The 24015-nt window shown below is 51.2% G+C and overlaps 1 protein-coding gene across 6 annotated transcripts in view; it reads right to left on the bottom strand.

Annotated features, from left to right (window-relative positions):
* The window catches only part of FANCA (FA complementation group A), a 76197-nt gene that overhangs the window by 310 nt on the left and 51872 nt on the right, over positions 1-24015 (bottom strand). For 2 of the 6 annotated variants that reach the window (XM_032156109.2, XM_058440323.1), the window contains 14 exons: positions 23538-23611; positions 18629-18757; positions 12629-12710; positions 10268-10440; positions 9210-9318; positions 7391-7450; positions 7144-7248; positions 6027-6139; positions 3939-4077; positions 1971-2033; positions 1176-1281; positions 633-708; positions 287-443; positions 36-128 (listed from right to left, as the gene is read on the bottom strand). In XM_032156109.2, the coding sequence (XP_032012000.1) occupies positions 36-128; positions 287-443; positions 633-708; positions 1176-1281; positions 1971-2033; positions 3939-4077; positions 6027-6139; positions 7144-7248; positions 7391-7450; positions 9210-9318; positions 10268-10440; positions 12629-12710; positions 18629-18757; positions 23538-23611 (1479 nt within the window). Of the gene's footprint in view, positions 1-35; positions 129-282; positions 444-632; positions 709-1175; positions 1282-1970; positions 2034-3938; positions 4078-6026; positions 6140-7143; positions 7249-7390; positions 7451-9209; positions 9319-10267; positions 10441-12628; positions 12711-13731; positions 13837-18628; positions 18758-19667; positions 19767-23537; positions 23612-24015 lie in introns of those variants that run through there. The other 4 variants (XM_058440321.1, XM_058440322.1, XM_058440324.1 and 1 more) reach the window with 4 other exon arrangements.

Raw genomic sequence — 24015 nt, 5'->3', positions numbered from 1 at the left:
CCCCACATGGCCCAAGGTGGGCATCTTGACGTTACCTCTGCCATGTGTGAGAAGCTCTTTTCCGGGCACCGAGGTATTAACTGCAGCAGAAAAAGACGAGCTTTTGTTATCAGTTCCACGGGGTTGCCCTAGAGAGAAAACAGGCAAAGTCACAGGTTAGAAGACATACTGAAACAGGGCTGGTGTGTCCCCCATAGTCTGCATGCTGTGCCCGGACATTCTTTGGCAGAAGGAGTCTCAGGCTAGGGGGAGCTCCCCTGGAGATGGGACTGGCCCTTGCACCTGCCTGACCCTGGAGCTCCAGGCTCCTGCCAGCTGGAGGTGAAACTGTGCTTGTATCCCCAGCCACGAAGAGCTGGACCAGCTTCAGGTACATGTCGACAGCAACATGCAGGAAGGCCTCTTCCCTGATGGCCGCGTCTTCATGGAAGTAGGAGAGAAGACTAGAGGTAAAGACATAGTGACAAATGGCTACAGACTGCTGGAAAGGTAGCAGATGATGCCAAGGGATACTGCTCATCTGTGGAGCAGAGGCACAGGCAGCCCTTCCCATCTGGCGGGACCCAGAGGTGCTAAGATGGGGGTCTGGGAAATATTGCCCCTGCCCTGACCAGCCCTGTGGGTGAAGGTACCTGTAGAAGGCGAAAGGCAGCAGCCTGGTGTGCTGATCCGGGGCCACGCGGAGGAGGAGCTGCCCCAGGCTGAGGTCTGCAACACCAAGAGGTGGCTCAGGCAACTCTGGACAGACATCTCTGCCTATTATCAGTGCTGGGGGACACCCCTGGGGGTTGGGATGTGTACCCTAAGAGGCCTGGCTGTGGGGATAGCGTGGGACGAACAGCCTGAGCTGAGGATACCCGGGTACCTGTCAGCAGCTGGGAGAGGATGGGGGGGTCGCCCTCTTGCAGGAAGGTGGGTGTGGTACAGAGAGAGGCAGTACCCACGATAGGCCCATTGGTCCTGGGGTTGACCAGTGAGCCAGTAAATTATCTTACTGCTTTAAACAAGTTTGTACTTAATCTGTCCCAACTAAAATGGAGCTTATAAACTTAGCAAGAGGATAAACTCATAGAAGTGAATTAGTGAACCTCAAGGAGGGCTCGTTCTTAACATTTGAAAGTTGCCTCTGAAAAGAGCGGCCCTCCGCATTTGCGCCTCAGCAGCGTGTTTCTTACCACTCTCTGTCAACTGAAAGAGCGCCAGCCAGGATATCTTCCTCTTCTCTAAACACTCGAGGATTGCTGCACAAACGTGGAAAGTCTTCGGTGGGTCCGTGGTGCTCTGTAAACCGCAGGAGACCAACCCTGAGAATGGCCGACCTGGTGCTCCCATGGGTAGGAGGGTACAGCCCTCAGCAGAGAAGAGGGCATTTCCTCTTTGCTTATTGAAAGTCTTAAAACTGGTGACAACCCATAGAAGGTAACAGTGGGCCTCCGGACAGAAGAGGCTCAGATAGGAGGCCAGGGACTTAGAGCACCCACACCAAGGCTGCTGTACCACATCCTCAAATAAGACATTCAAAGAAAGGCCCACAGGCCGGATGCAGTGGCTCATGCCTGTAATCCCAACACTTTGGGAGGCCGAGGTCGGCGGATCACTGAGGCCAGTTCAAGACCAGCCTGGCAATATGGTGAAACCCTGTCTCTACTAAAAATACAAAAATTAGCCAGGTGTGGTAGGCTCATGCCTGTAATCCCAGCTACTCGGGAGGCTGATGCAGGAGAATTGCTTGAACCCAGGAGGCAGAGGTTGCAGTGAGCTGAGATCACACTACTGCACTGCGGCCTGGGAGACAGAGTGAGACTCCCATCTCAAAAAAAAAAGGCCCACGGCTTGGGAGTTCTCACACTTCTGCAAACACAAGGAGCTCCTGAGCTCGTCTGGAAACCCTGACTTGGAAGCTGGCTGCCTGATGCCCCTGCCTGGCCCACAGCGGGAGAGGACACCTTGGCTGGGAAGGTCTGACTTACATTTAAGGTCAGATGTGATGAGAGCAGGCCCATCAAGGAGAAGAAGAAAAGGAAAACCAACAGCTGCAAATAAAAATGTGCATGTATTATTACATTAAAATTACCTGTGCTCTGTCATTCTAAGTAAGGCTGACACATTCCTCTTTAATTGAAAGTTTTTACATCGAGGCCATAAATCCTTTAAGTGCATCTTAGAAAACTTTCCAGTCACTTTTAGAGAGACAGCGTAATTGAGAATTAATTACTACTGGCTGGGTCATTCACACTTGCCTTTAAACAAAGCTAGAAACAGTTTGAAAAAGTGACAAGAGCCAGAAAGAGATGACTGCTGCGGTTTCCTTGGCTGTGCACAGTCCCAACTCACCATCATCTCCCCACAAGGCCTCCTGTCAGAAGTGTTTGTAAAATCCTTGAAGATAAACCGACAGGCTCCATCCTAAAGCAGGGCCTGACGGGGCAGGGTCTCTGTGGACACTCCTCTCCGCACACTAAGGCCTTAAGGCCCTGGAGCCACTAAAATCCCTTCTAACAAAACTGCACAAGAAACCTGAAGACGTAGTCAGAAGAACCCCCGTAGGGTTGTTACAATCACCAAAACCCTGGGCGCTGCTCTCAGTCCAGCTTTTAGCTGGTGTAAGTCGTGTGCTGACACGGCACCTATTTGTTGAGAATCTCGGGCTGGTCACAGAGGGCTGCTTGTTTCTGTTGCTGTTCTACACACACCACCCTTGGCTCCCTGCACAGAGGGCTGTGTGGGTGTCGCTGGTCTTATGGGGGCAGGCAGGCTTTCCAGGGCGCAGGAATGAGGTGGGCAGTGGGTCTGAGTCGAGCATGGTCCCTGGCCTGGAATTCAGAGCAGCCTCTTCTCCCAATCCTTTCCCTATGCCTATGGCTGCAGACAGTCCCATCCTTGCTGCCTCTTGTCCCCAGCACCCCAGCTCTGAGCTGTCTCACTGCAAGCTTATCTGGGGCTGTCCCTCGGCACATGAATCAAGGCTACTGCAGCATGAATACAGAAGGCACCACTTGAAGGCTGACAGCCTTTACACTGGGCTGTGATGAGGATAAAAATAAGCTGAAGAAAAGCACTTCAAGCCTGGGCAACACAGTGAGACCCCCAACTCTTTTCTTTTTTACTTAAAAAAAATTTTTTTTTTTTGGATACAAGTCTCGCTCTGTCACGCAGACTGCAGGGCAATGGTGTGATCTTGGCTCACTGCAGCCTCTGCCTCCTGGGTTGAAGAGAATCTCCCGCCTCAGCCTCCTGAGTAGCTTTACAGGCTATGGGATTATAGGTGTGCACCACCACACCCGGCTAATTTGTTGTATTTTTAGTAGAGACAGTGTTTCACCATGTTGCCCAAGCTGGTCTTGAACTCCTGACATCAAGTGATCCACCTGCCTCGGCCTCCCAAAGTGTTGGGATTACAGGCATAAGCCACCACGCCTGGACTAGAGACCCTCATCTCTTAGGAAAAAATTAAAAAATTAGCCGGGCATGGTGGCACACACCTGTAGTCCCAGCTACTCCAGAGGCTGAGGTGAGAGGATGGCTTGAGCCCAGAAGAAAGAGGCTGCAGTGAGCTAATTGCACCACTGCACTCCAGCCTGAGCGACAGTGAGACCCTGTCTCAAATACATACAACCATTTAAAAAAATCAAATTATTATTTTTACTAGTAAACTTGAGAGTCAAAGTCTTACTCCAAGCTGACCGGGCACAATGGCTCATGCCTGTAATCCCAGCACTTTGGGAGGCTGAGGCGGGAGGATCACGAGGTCAGGAGATTGAGACCATCCTGGCTAACATAGTGAAACCCCATCTCTACTAAAAATACAACAACAAAAAAAGTCTTGCTCCAAGCCTCGTATTTGTCTTTAGAAAAACAGTTCATCAGGCAAGCCTAGAGAAACAGCACTGATTGAAACCAAGCTTGCGAGAAATCAGTGAAAGAATTTCCTATCTTGCCTCCTCTCTCTCGCAGTCCAGCTTCTTTAGCTGTTTCCTGACGTTTTCTTCCCTGACTTGTTGAATCGCAAAGTGCAGTGCAGCAGCTGAGAGCCAGTCCGGGTTGGGTGCTGGGGAAGCAGCATCAGGAGAGAGGAAACTGGGACAGAGAGAACAGGGTCATTGCAGGGCCTTACAACCATACAACCACGCCATAGAAACCAAGTCCTTATTCCCAGCTGTCACCTTTGGGGCCTGCCTTTCCATCAGAGGACACAGAAGGGTTTCCGGACCATGAGAAACTAGGTCTGCATCCCCCAGCACCCCCAGGTCCACATGAGAGTCTGGGCAGGTGCTGCCCCCAGGGCATCCTGGCGTTCTGAGAGCTGCTGACTGAGGAGGCAGCTGGCCTGGTCCTGTCCACCTTGCCCTGTGCTCTTGGGCCCCAGCTGCCTAAATTTTGGAAGAGGCCTCAGTTCTCCATGCCTGGCCTGTGGATCAGGCATTCCCTCCTACAACAGAGAACAAAGGACTGCCTGGCTCTGGCCCCAGTGTGCTAAGTTTTCTAGCTGGTTACAAAATTGGTAGGAAATTAATGAAACAATGCTGTGGTTTAAGAGACTTTAAATAAGCTGGGCATTGTGGTTCACACCTGCAATCATAGCACTTCGGGAGGATCGTTTAAGCCCAGGAATTGAGACCTGCCTGGGCAACACAGCAGGACTCAATCTCAAACAAAAACAAGGCAGGGTGCGGTGGCTCAAGCCTGTAATCCCAGCACTTTGGGAGGCTGAGGCAGGCAAATCATCTGGGGTTGGGAGTTTGAGACTAGCCTGACCAACATGGAGATACCTTTCTCTACTAAAAATACAAAATTAGCCAGGCATGGTGGCTCACGCCTGTAATCCCAGCTACTCAGGAGACTGAGGCAGGAAAATCGCTTGAACCCGGGAGGCGGAGGTCGTGGTGAGCCGAGATCGTGCCATCACACTCTAGCGTGGGTGACGAGTGAAACTCTGTCTCAAACAAAACAAAAAAAACAAAACCAGACAATCTGATCTGTGTTTGTAGAATTAGAACTGGAGGTGAGACCTGCTTTCTCCTTTTTTTTTGAGACACAGTTTCTCTCTTGTTGCCCAGGCTGGACTACAATGGCATGATCTCAGCTCACTGCAACCTCCACCTCCCGGGTTCAAGCGATTCTCCTGCCTCAGCCTCCTGAGTAGCTGGGATTACAGGCACACACCATCACACCCAGCTGATTTTTGTATTTTCAGCAGAGACGGTTTCACATGTTGGCCAGGCTGGTCTCAAACTCCTGACCTCAGGTGATCCACCTCCCAAAGTGCTGGGATTACAGGCGTGCGCCACCGCGCTGGGCCCCTCTTCTGTTCTTTCAGTAGACTGCGAGCAGCCAAACCCTGAGGGGACCCAGTGTGGCATCAGGGATTCAAAACTAGTCACAAAGTAAGGTGTTCTCCAAGGAGGCAGGATGGGTACTAGCAGTGCCCTCTGACGACCCCTTAAGAACACGGCACCCACATTCAGCAGGTGGAGTGGCTGTCAGCAATGTGGTCCTCAGAAGGGTGTGTGAGCCTGGATTGCGCCAGGAGCTCGATGGTTTCCAAGGACCCGTGAATATCTGACTGGGGTCCACAGGTCAGGGTAGGCTGAACATCTGCATCCCTGAGGTCCCCATGACACTGACACTGACCCTGCCAGCACGAGGCCCACTCTGGGAGCCCACATTAGATATAAGAGGAAGAGGAGCAGGTGGAAAGGAATCTCTTGAGCTCCTCACTCAGACGGGAGCCTGGGAGAGGCCGTTATTATTTTTTCCTGGACAGAGTCTTGCTCTATTGGCCGTTGGAGTGATCTCGGCTCACTGGAAACTCCGCCTCCTGGGTTCAGGTGATTCTCCTGCCTCAGCCTCCCCAGTAGCTGGGATTACAGGCGCCCGCCACCATGAGAACTCGGTTATTTTCTCCCTGCTCACACAAGAGGCTGCCCACACCGCTTCTCTCAAGCAAGCCAGCGTGTTTAGATGACCTCGAGCAGGTCCCGAAGTGCATCTGGGCAGGCACACCCCGTCTCACCACCCAAACGTACTCGCTGGCAAACTGCCGGCCTTCTTGCAGCTTCTGCAGTTCCCGGGGCAGCGGGCTCTGGCAGTGTCTCCTCCACTGGCAGAGCAGCACAGGCTCCAGGCTCGGCCACCACAACTATGGAGAGAGCACCAGGACACAGATGAGTGTGGCTGAGGTGGACACACCTCCACTGCCACAGCCATGACAAGCCCCCAGCGCTCCTGAAGGCCACCATGGGCCCACGCTCACCCTGCGCTCTGGAACTCCAAAGCCAGTATCTTTTTACCTCAATTAAGGCTCAAAGCAGTTCCATGAGGCATTATTACCTACACTCATGGAAGACGTGGAATTTGGAGAAGGAAGAGCCTGGCCTAACAAAACAGTGAAGGGACCACACTCCCCTGAGCTAGGAATGCCTGGTCCTTGGATGCCCTCAGCTGAGAGCTGGCGTTCCAAATACCGAGGAGTTCATTTATCATGAATTCCACCAACTGAGCTACAACTCAGTGCAAATGCAGCCTGCTTGGGGAGCTCCCTGGGGAACATGCTATGCTGCGTGTCCCTGATGACCGAGAAGGGTGACAGCTGTGGTCTTCAGGACTAAGTGAGCCGCCAAGGAAGTCAGGGAAATGCTGCCCTCCTCCCACTCCTGGGACCGTGGGCTGCTAGGGGAGCCTGCTGAGCTCTGGCGGGAGCTGAGGTGAAGTCTCTGCTCCGAAGTCCCAAGAAAGCATGGTCAGGCGCAAGTGGGCCACAGTTACGCTCTCGTGAGGGGGCACAGGCAGCCACCGTACAGTACAGCCTCCAGCCAGTGCACAACCCAAGACCGTGAACAAACAAGCCCCACATCCCTGTGGACACGAAGGTGCCTGTGGGGTCTGAGCGGGGTCCACAAGGGAAAAGTCCTGAGGGTGCCCATGGTGACGGTGGTGGGGGCGGGGACGGTTCTGGGAACTCAGGATGCGTGGCCCTCATCTGCTGCGAGCTGACATCTTTAACTGTGGCCTCCATGGCTCCTGAGGCACTTTCTCTGAGATGATAACACCCGTGATGGAGACGTGCTGCAGAGACGCCAGAGGCAGCCGTGGAGTCTCCCACTCATCCCCAAAACAAAACACCCAACAAGACAGCTGGCCCACCAGAGCAGAGGTCAAAATTAAGGGGCATCTCGTCTGGCACTTGGCCAGTATGAAGTCGACCATCAGGGAGGGGTCTCTGCTCCTCAGACAGGCGTTCAGGAGGCCCTGCAGGAGAGAACGCACCAGGAGGTCAGCAGTTTGCGAGGACCCACAACCAGCAGAGTGCAGGAACTCGCAGGAAGCTGACAGGAGGATCCACCCACAGAGTTCTGAGAAGGCCATGGATGGGGCTGAGGGAGTAGCTCACCCTGAAGAAGTGGGCAGTGATGTCCTGTGTCAGGGCACCTCCGTGGGAGCAGAAGTTTCTCTGCAAAAGAGTTCAAGGCAGGTAAGAAAAGGCCACAGGAAGAGAGGTGACACCAATGTGCAGAGTGGCTGCGGTGGATTCAGTTGTGAGAAAAATACTCACTAAGGTTTGGCGTGGCCACCATGGATGGTGCTCCTGGCTGACCGGGCCTGGTGCCCTGGCCATGCTGTCGTGAACCTTAACGGCTTCCCTGGGCAGCCAGATCCTGCAGCCCACAGCTCTGGCCCAAACAGTCTTGTAGGTTCCAAGAAGAAGGCAGGGAGGCACAAGCGGCCACAGGGAAGCGGATGCACCTGGAGCCCAGATCTGTGGTGAGGCCGACACTAATACCACGGCCCAACCATCCTCTGGTCCCTTCACTAACCAAGTGCTGTCTATGGTGTTTTCCTGTCTGTCGGCTGTCACGTGCCATCTGAGAGCTTTCCGAAAAACAGCCATTCGTAAGAATTCAAAGGAGACCATAGTGATTTTCTGAAAGCTTTTGCTAGTCTCATGTCCTCTGCTTTCCTTGTCACATTTTAAAGTGCTGCACGAGGCCGGGCTCACACTTGTAATCCCAGCACTTTGGGAGGCCAAGGCGGGTGGATCACAAGGTCAGGAGTTTGAGACCAGCCTGACCAACATGGTGAAACTTCATCTCTACTAAAAATACAAAAGTTAGCCGGGCATGGTTGCAGGCACCTGTAGTCCCATCTACTCAGGAGGCTGAGGGAGAAGAATCGCTTGAACCTGGGAGGTGGAGGTTGTGGTGAGCCGAGATTGCACCACTGCACTCCAGCCTGGGCGACAGAGCAAGACTCTGTCTCAAATAAATAAATAAATAAGCAAACAAATAAAAATATAAAACGCTCCACAGCTGGCATGGAACCTGAATTCCAGCTCTCACGTTTGTGCATCTTCAAAAACAAGAAGGCCTTCGGGAGAGGAAGCTGCTCTCTGTAGAGTGGGAGGGGCTGGTGTCTGTCTCCTAGCTCTGACCAACTGGGTCCCTACGCTGCCCCATCCCCACAGCAAGTGCCACTTCTCTTTGAGACAAGAGTCGTGCTCTGACACCCAGGCTGGAGTATAGTGGCGGGATCTTGGCTCGGTGCAACCTCTGCCTCCTGGGCTCAATTAATCCTCCTGACCCAGCCTCTCAAGTAGGTGGGACTACAGGCGTGCACCACCATGCCCAGCTAATTTTTCTATTTTTTGTAGAAACAGGGTTTTGTCGTGTTGCCCAGGCTGGTCTCAAACTCCTGGGCTCAAGTGATCCACCCACCTTCCCAGAGTGCTGGGATTACAGGCGTGAGCCACCACAGCCAGCCCACTGGTTAAGATCACCCTGCAACTCACGCTGGGCAGTATCTAAAATGGAAGATAATTGGGCTGCCTGGCAGGCAACAGCAGTACTCAGATCACCACATGGCTTTTTTACACATGAAGCATGTTGAGATTAGAAATAAATGAACCGAGGTGCATGGCACACAAAATGGTCTGTACGATTCCATGCGTTAAAATCATTAAAACTTGAGGGAAACTGAAGGAACTCAAACTTTGGAGAAGGCAACCTACAGCTGGTTTGGCGATGTGCTGGCTGACATCCTGGCTGTGGGTGGGGGCCTCCCTCACATGGCATTCCAGACATTGTTCCCTATTTGACTTTGAACACTTTCCTCAGTAATTCGCACGGTCAGGACACGCATGGAGGCTGTAAGAGCTGCTGTCAGCGCCACAGGCACTGATAAATCAGATGGACACGTGCACGTGGGGCACCTACCATCTCAGAGTTGACCAAGTGGAAGAATTGCTCGCATCTGGCAGTGATGGGCTGTTCTGCCTGGAAGTTGCTGCCGCAGAGGACAGACGAAGGCAGGCGGAGGAGGATCCTGGAAAGAAGGGGCTGTACTGGTGGCGACAGCAGAACATACACTCTGCTCCTTCCCAAGGGCTCAGACTCTCAGAGCAGCAACCACCACCCTGAAATCCAGGGCCACTGTTGGAACTAGAGCCTTGGCCTGTGTGCCTCTGTTCCATCCAAAGCCTGCACTCTGGGCCCACCTCCCCTGTACCGTGCTTGGCCCACTGCACTCAAAATGTGTTACCAAACAAACAACTTTTAACAGTTACATAATAACCAACAACTTTTAACAGTTACATAATAACCAAGTGAATGATGCACCAGTCTGTCTAGTGAAGCAATCCCCTATGACTGTAAAATTAAATGACTTCATGCTTCTTCTTATAAATGCAGCTGCCGTGGGCATTTCTGAACAGTTTTCCCTACTTTGACAAGAGCTCCTTCTGCGACGTCCCTCCACGTCTGAGCAGGAAGGTTTTTTTGTTGTTGAGACAGAGTCTCGCTCCGTTGCCCAGGCTCGTGTGCAATGGTGTGATCTCGGCTCACTGAAACCTCTGCCTCCCAGGTTCACACAATTCTCCTGCCTCAGTCTCCCGAGTAGCTGGGATTACAGGTGCCCGCCCACCACGCCCAGCTAATTGTTTTTGTATTTTTAGTAGAGATGGCATTTCGCCATGTTGGTCAGGCCGGTCCCAAACTCCTGACCTCAGGTGATCCACCCACCTCAGCCTCCCAAAGTGCTAGGATTACAGGCAAGAACCACCTCGCTTGGCTGGAAGGTTTTAATCAAAAGTACTTTCAACCCTCTAGATCCTCTTCTCCGTGCCAAGTGCCACAGAGATGGACAGGCTTGGGGTGGGGACAAACAGACAAGTAAGTAACGGGAAACAAACTTGCTACAAAGAAACTCTAGGACCGTCATGAGATGCTGCCGTGCCCAGGTGGGGCTGCCCTGCCCAGGTGGTGGTAGGTGTTACCGTTTGTACATTAGCAGCTCCCTCTGTCTCTGAAGGCTGGCAGCCATGCTCCACCCGCTTGTCAGAACCTGGAGCCGTCTGCGGAAAATCCCAAAGAGGAAGTGCCCCTGGGAAGGGGTGTGGCCGAGAGGCACTGAGGGGTCTTGCTGCAGCTCCAGGTCAGCTACCATCTCCTGAAAAAGAGCAGGATGCTGGCACGGAAAGGCCTCGGGGCTCACTGCCCGGCCAGTTGGGGACCCAGATAGCGGGGGTCAGGGAGAGGTCACCACAGGGTACAGGGCAAGAAGGAAGAAGTGGGGCAAACTATTTCAATTGGAAATCACTTTGAAATTACAAATATAGAACAGTGCAGGCCGGGTGCTGTGGCTGACGTCTATAATGCCAGCGCTTTGGGAGGCCGAGGCAGGCAGATCCCTTGAGGCCAGGAGTTAGAGTACTACTTATCAATTAAGAAAAAACAGCTGGACATGGTGGCTCAGGAGATGGAGACCATCCTGCCTAACATGGTGAAACCCCGTCTCTACTAAAAAATACAAAAAATACAAAAAAATTAGCCGGGCGTGGTGGCGGGCACCTGTAGTCCCAGCTACTCGGGAGGCTGAGGCAGGAGAATGGTGTGAACCTGGGAGGTGGAGCCTGCAGTGAGCCCAGATCGCGCCACTGCACTCCAGCCTGGGCAACAGAGAAGACTCAGTCTCCAAAAAAAAAGAAAAAGGCCAGGTATAGTGGCTCATGCCTGTAATCCCAGCACTTTGGGAGGCCAAGACAGGTGGATTACCTGAGGTCAGGAGTTCAAGACCAGCCTGGCCAACAAAATTAGCCATATAAAATTTTGCCATACAAAAATTAGCTGGGTGCGGTGGCAGGCGCCTGTAATCCTAGCTCATCAGGAAGCAGAGGCAGGAGAATCGCTTGAATCCAGGAGGCAGAGGCTGCAGTGAGCCAAGATCCCACCACTGCACTCCAGCCTGGGTAACAGAGCAAGACTCTGTCTCAAAAACAAACAAACAGACCAAAAAAAAAACAAAAACAAAAACAAAAAAAAACAGCACAAGGACACTCGTGCCCTTCACCCAGATTAACCTCTGGCTAACATTTTACCCTACACATCATTTTTGCCTCACAAGTCTTTTTTGCTGTTGTTGATACAGTCTCAGCCCGGTTGCCCAGGCTGGAGTGCAGCCGTACAGTCTTGGCTCATGGCAGCCTTGACTCTCGAGCTCAGCTGATTCTCCTAAGTCAGCTTCCCGAGTAGCTGGGAATATAGGTACACACCACCATGCTCGACTAGTGTTTTGTATGTCTAGTAGAAATGGGGTTTCACCATGTTGGCCAAACTGGTCTCGAGCCCCTGACCTCAAGTGATCTAGCCACCTCAGCCTCCCAAAGTGCTGGGATTACAGGCGTAAGCCACCATGCCCGGCCGGCTGTATTTTTTAAAGAAGAATAAAGATCAGGTGCAGTGGCTCACACCCATAATCCAACAATTTTGGAGACCGAGATGGATGGTTCACTTGGGCCCAGGAGTTCGAGACAAGCCTGGGCAACATGGCAAAACTCCGTCTCTACAAAAAAATCAGCTGGGTGTGGTGGCGCACACAGGTGCACGCTGTCAGCACTGCTTGAGCCCAGGAAGTCAAGGCTGCAGAGAGCTATGATCACAACACTGTACTCTAGCCTGGGTGACAGAGCAAGACCCTGTCCCAATAATAATAATAATAATTACAATTCAGAGGAATAACCAGATGGTCTCACTGAGGAAGAGCCAGGTGGGTCTAGGGAAAGCATCTGGCTAAGGAGTTGGGAGGCCCCAGTGCTGCGGGACAGGGAGACGGGGGCCTGGCACAGAAGACACACGGGTGGCCAGCACCAGTAAACGCCTGTTGACTGACAGTGAACACACACAGGTACATGTTGTCTACCTGTATAGATTTCAGGTGATCCACCAACCTCGGCCTCCCAAAGTACTGGGATTACAAGCATGAGCCAACAATAAATATCTTTTTTTTTTTTTTGAGATGGAGTCTCACTCTGTCGCCCGCCCAGGCTGAAGTGCAGTGGCACAATCTCGGCTCACTGCAAGCTCCTGGGTTCACGCCATTCTCCTGCCTCAGCCTCCCGAGTAGCTGGGACTATAGGTGCTCACCACCACACCCGGCTAATTTTTTGTATTTTTAGTAGAGACGGGGTTTCATCGTGTTAGCCAGGATGGTCTCCATCTCCTGAACTTGTGATCCGTCTGCCTCGGCCTCCCAAAGTTTGGGATTACGGGCGTCAGCCACCGTGCCCGGCAATAAATATCTTAATAGCACGCGGCTTAAATAAAGTGAATGCACTGAGTTGTGGCATCCTCAAACTCACCTGCAATCTGGAAATAATATCATTTCCTGTGCGGCCACCAAAGACCAAATCAGAATTTTCTGAGTGGTCATAACTCCTTGAGCTGAAATGAAAATACAGTAAAATCCTCCTCAGTATTGCCTAATAGTGCTGGAGTTCCCAGTTCTCCTCCTGCCTCCAGAGCTGAGTGATGGCTGTGCTTCTCTGACAGTGTGACCCTCATACTAGTCAACAATAAACAACAAAAACTGCCACAAAATACTACCAACCCCAACCCAGGAAATATAAAAATTATGTACCATGACCAAGGGGGTTTATCCCAAGAATGCAAGGATAGCTTAACATACCCAAATCAATATAATGCAGTTATCAATAAAACAAAAAGCAAAAACCACAAGATTATCTTAATAGATGTAGAAAAAGCACTTGACGAAATTTAACATCCTTTTTTGATAAAAACACTCGGCCGGGCGCGGTGGCTCACGCTTGTAATCCCAGCATTTTGGGAGGCCGAGGCGGGTGGATCACGAGGTCAGGAGATAGAGACCACGGTGAAACCCCGTCTCTACTGAAAATACAAAAAATTAGCCGGGCTGGTGGCAGGCGCCTGTAGTCCCAGCTACTCGGAGAGGCTGAGGCAGGAGAATGGCGTGAACCTGGGAGGTGGAGCTTGCAGTGAGCCGAGATTGTGCCACTGCACTCCAGCCTGGACGACAGAGCGAGACTCTGTCTCAAAAACAAAAACAAAAACAAAAACAAAAACAAAACACTGGATAAACTAGGAGCAGAAGGAAATCTTCTCAATCTAGTACCTGGCATGTATGAAAAACCCACAGCTAACATCAAATTTAATGAGGAAGGACTGAAAGCTTTTCTCCTAAGATCAGGGGCAACGAGGATGTCCTCTCTACACTCAGAGCAGTGTCACTGCCTCTACTCAACACTGCAATGGGGACAGGCACAGTGGCTCACGCCTGTAATCCCAGCACTTTGGGAGGCCGAGGCAGGCAGATCATCTGACGTCAGGAGATCAAGACCATCCTTGGCCAATGTGGCAAAACCCTGTCTCTACTAAAAATACAAAAAATTAGACGGATATGTTAGCGGACACCAGTAATCCCACCTACCTGGGAGGCTGAGGCAGGAGAATTGCCTGAACCCGGAAGGCGGAGGTTGCAGGGAGCTGAGATCATGCCATGGCACTCCAGCCTGGGAGACAGAGCGAGACTCTGTTTCAAAAACAAACAAAAATCAGCAGCCAGGCATGGTGGCGGGTGCCTGTAATCCCAGCTACTCAAGAGGCTGAGGCAGGAGAATCGCTTGAAACCGAGAGGCAGAGGTTGCGGTGAGCCGACGCTGCACCACTGCACTCCAGCCTGAGTGACAGAGCGAGACTCCCTCTCAGAAAAAACTAAAAAACAACACTGCCCTGGGAGTTCAAGCCCGGGCAATTCAACAAGAAAAAGAAAAAGCATCCAGATAGGAAAGGAAAAAGTTAAACTATCTCTGTTCACATATTATATGATCTTTCTTTTTTTTTTTTTTTTTTTTTTTTTTTTTTTTTTTTTAGACAGAGTCTTACTCTGTCGCCCAGGCTGGAGTGCAGTGGCGCAATCTTGGCTCACTGCAAGCTCCGCCTCCCAGGTTCACGCCATTCTCCTGCCTCAGCCTCTCCGAGTAGCTGGGAATGCAGGCGTCCCCCACCACGCCCGGCTAATTTTTTGTATTTTTAGTAGAGACGGGATTTCACCGTGGTCTCGATCTCCTAACCTCGTGATCCGCCTGCCTCGGCCTCCCAAAGTGCTGGGACTACAAGTGTGAGCCACCGCGCCTGGCCTCTTTCTTTTGTTTTTTTGAGACTGAGTTTCACTCTTGTCGCCCAGGCTGGAGTTGCAGCGGCATGATCTCGACTCACTGCAACCTCTGCCTCCTGAGTTCAAGTGATTCTTCTGCCTCAGCCTCCCAAGTAACGGAGTATAGGAGCCCACCACGATGCCTGGCTAATTTTTGTATTTTTAGTAGAGATGCGGTTTCACCATGTTGGCCAGGCTGGTCTCCAACTCCTGACCTCATGATCCGCCCACTTCACCCTCCCAAAGTGCTGGGATTACAGGTGTGAGCCACCGTGCCTGGCCAGATATGATCTTATATATACAAAACCCTAAGGAATCGATACAAAAACACTCTTAGAGCTAATAAATGACTAGAGCCAATGAATACACAAGAATCATAGGTGTTTCTGTACATTAGCAACAAATGATTCAAAAGGAAAGAAGACTCGCTATCACTGAAATGGCAATACTGCCCCACATGCAGTCCATATCAGGGTCCCAGCTACTTTTGTCGAAATTGACAAGCTCATCCCAAAATTAAGACGGAACTACCAAGTACCTAGAAAAGCCAAACAATCCTGAAAAAGAACAACAAAGTTGGAGGCCTCACAGTTCCCAATTTTAAAACCTACTACAAAGCTTCGGTCATCCCAATGACGCAGTGCATATGGACATACAGACCAAGGGAACACAATGAGAGCCAGAAACAAATCGTCATATGAGCAGCCATCTAACTTTTGACAAGGCTACCAAGAACATTCAATGGGGAAAGAAGTGTTTTCAACAAATGGTGCTGGGACAACTGCATGGCCACAAGCAACAGAATGAAGCTGGATGACCTCACACAACAATTTTTTTTTTTTTTTTTTTTGAGACAGTCTCTCACTCTGTCTCCCAGGCTGGAGTGCAGTGGCACAATCTTGGCTCACTGCAACCTCCAGCTGCCAGGTTCAAGCAAGCCTCTTACCTCAGCCTCCCGAGTAGGTGGGATTACAAGCGCCTGCCACCACGCCTGGCTAGTTTTTGTATTTTTTTTAGTTTCGCCATGTTGGCCAGGCTGGTCTCAAACTCTTGACATCAAGTGATCCACCCACCTCAGCCTCCCAAAGTGCTGGGATTACAGGCGTGAGCCACCGTGGCTGGCCCAAAATGTTTTCTGATCCATCAAAATGAATCAAAATCCTAAAGAGCTAAACTAAAAATAGATGATCTGGACTTTATAAAAATTTAAAACCTTTGTGCATTAAAGGATACTATCAAAAGAGTGAAAAAAAGAATTAACAGAATGGGAGAAAATATTTACAAATCATATATTTGATAAGAACTTTATCTAAAAGATATAAAGAACTCATACAACTCAGTAAGACACAGTCATGAACTGCTCAATGACAAGGATTCATTCTGAGAAACACATCTTTAGGTGGTTTAATCAAGTGAACATCCAAGTGCAGACACAGACCAGAGCCCCCCGCACACCTAGGCCACATGGCACGGCCCACCGCACAGACACAGACCAGAGCCCCCCGCACACCTAGGACACATGGCACGGCCCACTGCTTCCAGGCTATAAACCGGCAGAGCATGTAACTGTATTGAATGCTGCAACTGTAACACAACAGTATTTGTGTATACAAACATAGAAAAGGTACAGTAAAAACATGTTTAAAAAAAAAAAGGTACAAAAATTTATGGCTTTATGGATTACTGTGATATATGTGGCTCGTTGTTAACCAGAACATTGTTATGCAGTACTTGAATGTGACCCAGTTTTCAAAGGGGCTAAGGATATGAACAGATTTCTCAAAAAAAATCTACAAATGGCCAATAAGAAAATGGAAAGATGTTCAAAATCACTACCCATCAGGGAAGTGCAAATCAAAACCACAATCAAATAGCACTTAATACCCACTAGGATGGCTACCATCAAGTCAGGCCTGGCACGGGGGCTCATGCCTGTAATCCCAGCACTTTGGGAGGCCGAGGCGGGCAGATCACCTGAGGTCAGAAGTTCAAGACCAGTCTGGCCAACAAGGTGAAACCCCATCTCTACTAAAACTCAAAAATTAGCCAGGTGTGGTCCTGCCTGTGGTCCCAGCTACTTGAGGGGCTGAAGCAGGAGGACACTTCAGCCCAGGAGGTCAAGGCTGCAGTGGGCTGAGATCGTGCCACTGTACCCCAGCCTGGGTGACAAAGTAAGACCTGCTTTCAAAATAAATATAAATAACACAAAGTAAGACTCTCTCTCAAAAAACAAACAAACAAAGTGAATGGATAAACAAAATATGGCTGATACTTCTGTTCCGCAGTGAGCAGCTCTGTGCAAACCTACCCATAAAGGTTGGGGAAGCTGGAAGGCTAAAGAAAGGGGCTGAACAATACAGTTTCTCAGACAGAAACGTTTAAGGACTTACAGACAGAAGCCTTGTCTCAGGCAGCCTAGAGAGACGATGCAGCCCTGCACTGTTACCCCCAGGCAGGGCTTCTATACCACAGGGAAGGAGTATTGAAGTCAACCCCTCAGGGAAAGGCAAGAATGCTCTGTGAATCTAACCGCCGGATTTACGGTGGAAGATTTGTTTTTTTCTTTTGAGATGGAGTCTCACTCTGTCACCCAGGCTGGAATGTAGTGGTGTTATCACAGCTCACTGCAACCTCTGCCTCCCTGGCTCAAGCAATCCCACCTCAGCCTCACGAGTAGCTGGGACCATAGGCACGCACTACCATGCCCCGCTAATTTTTTTTTGTCGAGACAGGGTTTCACCAGGCTGGTCCCGAGCTCCTGAGCTCAGGTGATCTGCCTGCCTTGGCCCCCCAGGGCTGAGATTACAGGCATGAGCCACTGCGCCCGGCCTCAAGATTGTTTTGACCTAAGAGTGGGATTTAAGGTAACAGCAGATAAATGGGAAATCTCAGGAGGCATTCTTGGAGTAGTGTTAACAAGAAGTCACCCACGATGGAGGTGCGTCAGCCTCCATACCTTCTTTGAGCATCAGTCAGCCATAAGAAGGAAGGGTATGCTGATATGTGCTACAACACAGATGAGCCTCAGAAACATTCTGCTCAGCCAAGGAAGCCAGACACAAAGGGCCACATACTACGTGCTTCTGTTGATATTAAACATCCAAAACAGGCAAATCCACCAACAGAAAATGGATTCGTGGTTGCCACAGGCAGGGGACATGGAGGGACGTTGCGTAAACACTTGCCATCTGTACCGAATGCTGCAGCTATAACACAATAGTGTGGAGCTGCACACAAGAGCCCCTGGGGACAAAGCCTGGACAGCCCCAGGTACACTCCATCCATCCTTCTGGCCCACACGCAACACCTCAGGAACTGCTCTGTCCTGAGAATCCCTCTCAGATGGAGAAAGGCTGTGATGCCCAGTATCTGCTAGGCCATTTGTGTCATGCTTCACACTTGCTCACCTTGAATACCAGGTGACAGAACAGAAAAACAACATTGTTGCTATTTTTTTCTTTTGAGACGGAGTCTTGCTCTGTCGCCCAGTTGGCTCACTGCAACCTCTGCCTCCCGGGTTCAAGCAATCCTCCTGCCTCAGCCTTCCAAGTAGCCGGGATTATAGGTGCCCGCCACCACACTCAGCTAATTTTTGTATTTTTAGTAGAGAGGGAGGTTTCACCATGTTGGCCAGGCTGAGTCTCGAACTCCTGATCTTAGGTGATCCACCCACCTCAGCCTCCCAAAGTGCTGGGATTACAGGTATTAGCCACCACACCCAGCCCAAAGTTGTTGCTTCTGACAAGTCTAGACACATAAAGAAACAACCAATTCAGGAAGCTTGACTTTATTTTGTACTGACTTAGATTTGCTGTGTGATATGCTCAAGTGTAGTTTGCATAATTTGGACTTAGAGAAAAATGCATTCTTAGAATGATTAAAAGTAAGGCCTACCATGATTAAAAGTAAGGCCTCATCGGTGTGTTATGGTTAATACTGAGGGTCAATGTAACTGGACTAAAGGATGCAAAGCATTAATCCTGGGTGTGTCTATGAGGGTGCTGCGAAAGATTGACATTTGGGTCTGGGCTGGGAAAGGCAGACCTACCCTTAGCTAATTAGATGGACACCATCTAATCAGCTGCCAGCACGGCCAGAAACTCCCCTTTATATATATCCTATTAGTCCTATCCCTCTAGAGAACCCTAATACAGTGTGTGCTCCTAACCTTTGGTGGAAATCCATCAGTGCATTGACAAGAATGGTACACGCAGCCTCCAGGTCTCCATCACAGCCTCCTGAAGCCGAGGACTCAGGGAGAAAGTGCTCATGGATCGCCCACTGGTGGAAGTCCTGCCTGGAAGAGCAAACACTGCCATCAATTCTGAGAAATGCTTCGTGGCCAGCAGTTCCCCATAACCAGGGAGTAGGCCCACAGTAAGGAACACACAGCACGAGTGAGAGCTGGGTTGAGGCTGGCAGCTTGGAACCTTGGAGTAGGGATGAGACCTCACTGTCTGCAGGGTGGGGTGCCTGGGGATGTGGGAAAGGCCTGGTCTCAGGAGTGATCTTTGTGACCCCCCCCTTCCACGGATCAAAGGCCACTCAGGATGACATCTCACGGGGTAACTGCTGGCCACACAGCAGATGAGCTTGATGAACGGAATAGGCAAGCACAAAAATGTAGGCTGGGGCGGGTGCAGTGGCTCATGCCTGTAATCCCAGCACTTTGGGAGGCTGAGGTGGGCAGATCACGAGGTCAGGAGATCGAGACCATCCTGGCTAACAAGGTGAAACCCCGTCTCTACTAAAAATACAAAAAATTAGCCGGGGGTGGGAGGTGGGCGCCTGTAGTTCCAGCTACTCGGGAGGCTGAGGCAGGAGAATGGCATGAACCTCGGAGACGGAGCTTGCAGCGAGCCGAGATCGTGCCACTGCACTCCTGCCTGGGCAACAGAGCGAGACTCCGTCTCAAAAAAAAAAAAAAAAATAGGCTGGAAAGTCACCTGAGGGCACCTAAGCTACTCACAGGCCCACCAGAAGGGGATGGAGAAGCAACCTGCATCCAGACTGTGGGCTCTGAGCATACGGATGGGAAAGGGCTCAAAGAGACACTCACTCAAAACTGCAGTGGCTACACCTGTAATCCCAGCACTGTGGGAGGACAAGGTAGGAGGACTGCTTGAGCCCAGGAGTTTGACATCAGCCTGAACAACAAAGTAAGACCCCATTCCTATAAAAAATTAGCTGGGCATAGTGGTGCTCACCTGTGGTCCCAGCTACTCAGGAGGCTGAGGCAGCAGGATCACCTGAGCTCTGGAGAGGGAGGCTGCAATGAGCCGTGACTGCCAACACTGTACTCCAGCCTGGCCAACAGAGCAAGACCCTGTCTCAAACAAACAAATCTGCAGTGCACAGAACCATCAACACTGCAATCCATTTATGCAGAAAGAGCCACAACCAGGAAGGTGCTCCACATGACCCTGCAAATGTGAGTGCTAAGGAGTGTGTGCTCCACCCACACTGTCTGGAACTGGGACGCTCTACCCACACTGTCTGGAACTGGGGTGCTCCACCCACACTGTCTGGAATTGATGTGCTCCACCCACACTGTCAGGAATGTCTGAATGATGTGTCCACCCACATGTCAGAATGATGTGTCCACCCACACCGTTGAAACGGGGTGTCCACCCACACCGTCTGAACCGGGTGTCCACCCACACCGTTGAATTGGTGTACCCACATGTCTGAATGGTTTCACCCACATGTCTGAATGGGGTGTCCACCCACATGTCTGCAATGGGGTGTCCACCCTGTCTGAATGATGTGTCCATCCACATGTCTGGATGATGTGCCACCCACATGTCTGCAATGGGGTGTCCACCACATGTCTGATGATGTGTCCACCCACATATGTCTGCAATGGGTGTCCATGTGCTCCACCCACACTGTCTGCAACCGGGGTGCTCCACCCACACTGTCTGGAACCAGGATGCTCCACCCACACTGTCTGCAACTGATGTGCTCCACCCACACTGTCTGGAACCGGGGTGCTCCACCCACACCGTATGGAACTGATGTGCTCCACCCACACCGTCTGGGTGCTCCACCCACACCGTCTGGAACCCGGGTGCTCCACCCACACTGTCTGGAACTGATGTGCTCCACCCACACTGTGTGCTCCACCCACACTGTCTGGAACTGATGTGCTCCACCCACACTGTCTGGAACCGGGGTGCTCCACCCACACTGTCTGCAACTGGGGTGCTCCACCACACTGTCTGGAACTGGGGTGCTCTACCCACACTGTCTGGAACCGGGGTGCTCCACCCACACTGTCTGGAACCGGGGTGCTCCACCCACACCGTCTGGAACTGATGTGCTCCACCCACACCGTCTGGAACCGGGGTGCTCCACCCACACCGTCTGGAACCGGGGTGCTCTACCCACACCGTCTGGAACCCGGGTGCTCTACCCACACCGTCTGGAACCCGGGTGCTCTACCCACACTGTCTGGAACTGATGTGCTCCACCCACACTGTCTGGAACTGGGATGCTCCACCCACACTGCCTGGAACTGGGGTGCTCTACTCACACTGCCTGGAATTGGAGTGCTGCAACCACACCGTCTGGAACTGGGGTGCTCCACCCACACCGTCTGGAACTGGGGTGCTCCACCCACACCGTCTGGAACTGGGGTGCTCCCCCCTCACTGTCTGGAACTGGGGTGCTCTACCCACACCGTCTGGAACTGATGTGCTCTACTCACACTGTCTGGAACGGGCACAGAATGTATCTAAGTATCACTTAAGTAACTGAGAAAAGAAAGAAAATCCCGGAACACATCTCGACACAACTTCCACATAGCAGTGACCTGAGTGGTAAGGAGTGGTCCTCATGACCTCACGCAGCAGACAAGCGCCTCCCTCTGACCTCCTCCTTAGATTCCACGCCAGAGACGAGCCAGGAGGAGAAACGGGGGTGTGTGAAGGAAGCGCCTGCAGAGCAGGCTTGGCACAACCTGAACCATCAGCACCTGTTTTGCCACAGGCAGCAGCGAGTTATTCTTTTTGTGGCCCCTATGTTTTCCTTTTCCTATTACTTCTATTGGTTTCATCCAGAAGCTGATACCAGGATCCAGGCGCAGGAGACATTGCTGCATGTGCCTGGAGGGCCCCTGATGGCCAGAAGGACGAGGAGCACAGGGTGGCTGTTGCCAACCCTCTCCTGAGTCCAGGTGTGGCAGGCACCCTGAGGCTCATGTACCCAGCAGGATGCTCCATGTCTGCAGTGACCATATTCCCCTCTCCCTGACCTCCACCTTAAACTCCACACCCTCAAACCCAAGGGCCCTCTGGGCTCCCTACTCCTATGCCCAGAACAGCACATCTGGCCTCTCAAATAGTCTCAAATGGTCTCAGTCACCAGTCCTGGGACCCATGGGGGTTCAGTGCTTCATTTACTCACTTCCTGGTGCCCCCAAGTCAAGGCCGGCATCTCTCCTCAAAGTCTGTACCACCTGCTCCACACCAGCCTCTGCTCCTGTCTGGTCATTTCCTCTCACACGGCCCTGTCTGGTATCTCCAGAGCTCATTCCTACCTTTAATCCACTTCTGTGTCTACCTGTGTGTTGCCAGGGCCTGGACACAGGTGTACAGCTCCCAGACGGCAGCCATAGCCCAGCCAGGATAGGATGAAGTCTAAGTGGGTGCCTTATATGTGCCACATCTGCCCTCATCGATACAAAGGTGCCATATGGGCAGGCTTGTTTCTTCCCCTCTATACTCCCTGCTTCTAGAACACTCTAGAATTGTCTGCCACATGGTAGGAGCTCAGTAAATGTTTCCTTTTTTTTTCTTTTTTAGTAGAGACGGGGTTTCACCGTGTTAGCCAGGATGGTCTCGATCTCCTGACCTCGTGATCTGCCCGCCTCGGCCTCCCAAAGTGCTGGGATTACAGGCGTGAGCCACTGCGCCCAGCCTTTTTTTTGTTTGTTTCTTAAATAAAGGAATAACAGTTGAAATTGGGCAACCCGGCCAGGCGCAGTGGTTCACGCCTGTAATGCCAGCACCTTGGGAGGCGAAGGCGGGTGGATCACGAGGTCAGGAGATTGAGACCATCCTAGTTAACACGGTGAAACCCCGTCTCTACTAAAAATACAAAAAATTAGCTGGGCGTGGTGGTGGGCGCCTGTAGTCCCAGCTACTCGGGAGGCTGAGCCAGGACAATCGCGTGAACCTGGGAGGTGGAGGTTGCAGTGAGCCAAGATCGCCCCACTGTACTGCAGCCTGGGTGACAGAGCGAGACTCCATCTCGAAAAAAAAAAAAAAAAAGGCCGGGCGCGGTGGCTCACGCTTGTAATCCCAGCACTTTGGGAGGCCGAGGCGGGCGGATCACGAGGTCAGGAGATCGAGACCACGGTGAAACCCCGTCTCTACTAAAAATACAAAAAAATTAGCCGGGCGTGGTGGCGGGCGCCTGTAGTCCCAGCTACTTGGAGAGGCTGAGGCAGGAGAATGGCGTGAACCCGGGAGGCGGAGCTTGCAGTGAGCCGAGGTTGCGCCACTGCACTCCAGCCTGGGCGACAGAGCAAGACTCCGTCTCAAAAAAAAAAAAAAAAAAAAAAAAAAAAGAAAAACAGAAATTGCCACTGCTTGGAAGCTTTTTTTGCTTTAATAAATCTTGCCACCGAAAAAAAAAAAAAATTGAAATTGTGCTCAAAGATTAACAGTTAAACCAAACATTAAACTAAGGATAAAATGACAAAACATAGGCTTTAAGACAATGTGGAAAACTGTGTAACATTTTAAAGGGAAGCTCCTTTTTGTTTTGAGATAGGGTCTCACTCTGTTGCCCAGGCTAAACTGCAGTGGTGTGATCTCAGCTCGCTGCAGCCTCTACCTCCCAGGATCAAGCAATGCTCCTGATCAGCCTCCCAAGTGGCTGTGATGACTGGAACGTGCCGCATGCCCGGCTAATTTCTTTTCTATTTTTTGTAGAGATGGAGTTTCCCCATGTTGCCCAGGCTGACCTCAAACTCCTGGATTCAAGAGATCTCCTCCCTCAGCCTCCCAAAGTGCTGGGATTATAGGTGTGAGCCATCATGCCCGGCCAGGGCAGCTCTTTTCAACACTTACCGTTCAATATCTGAAAGAGCATCAGCTTCAGGTTGAATTTCCAGCTCCAGGTGTAACCAGTCTTGGTAAGTTAACTGAAAGAAAGGGAGCAATTCAATACAATGAGGACAGAACACACAATCCACCTGCAGGTTTATAAACCAGTTTGTCATTTCATCTCAGAGGCAGCCCTCCATGTCCCTGTGTTATAATGAAAATGAAGCTGCGATTTCCACAGGAAAGAAACCTTAGTTTTGTCAAGAATTATTTCTTACAGGACTTCCCTAGCACAAAGATGTTGGTACTGTAATCCTTCTCTCCAAGTATAAAAGGGCTATTTTAGTCTGGGCAACATAGTAAGACCCCATCTCACTTAAAAATTACTGGGCATGGTGGCTCATGCCTGTAATCCCAGCACTTTGGGAGGCTGAGGCCAGCAGATTGCTTGAGCCTAGGAGTTTGACACCAACAAAAGCAACATGGTGACACCTCGTCTCTA

Source organism: Hylobates moloch, unplaced genomic scaffold (genome assembly GCF_009828535.3).
Source record: "Hylobates moloch isolate HMO894 unplaced genomic scaffold, HMol_V3 SCAFFOLD_6, whole genome shotgun sequence".
Taxonomy (NCBI): Eukaryota; Metazoa; Chordata; class Mammalia; order Primates; family Hylobatidae; genus Hylobates; species Hylobates moloch.
Note: the sequence above shows the minus strand (reverse complement) of the source record. Positions and strands in the feature narration are given on the sequence as shown.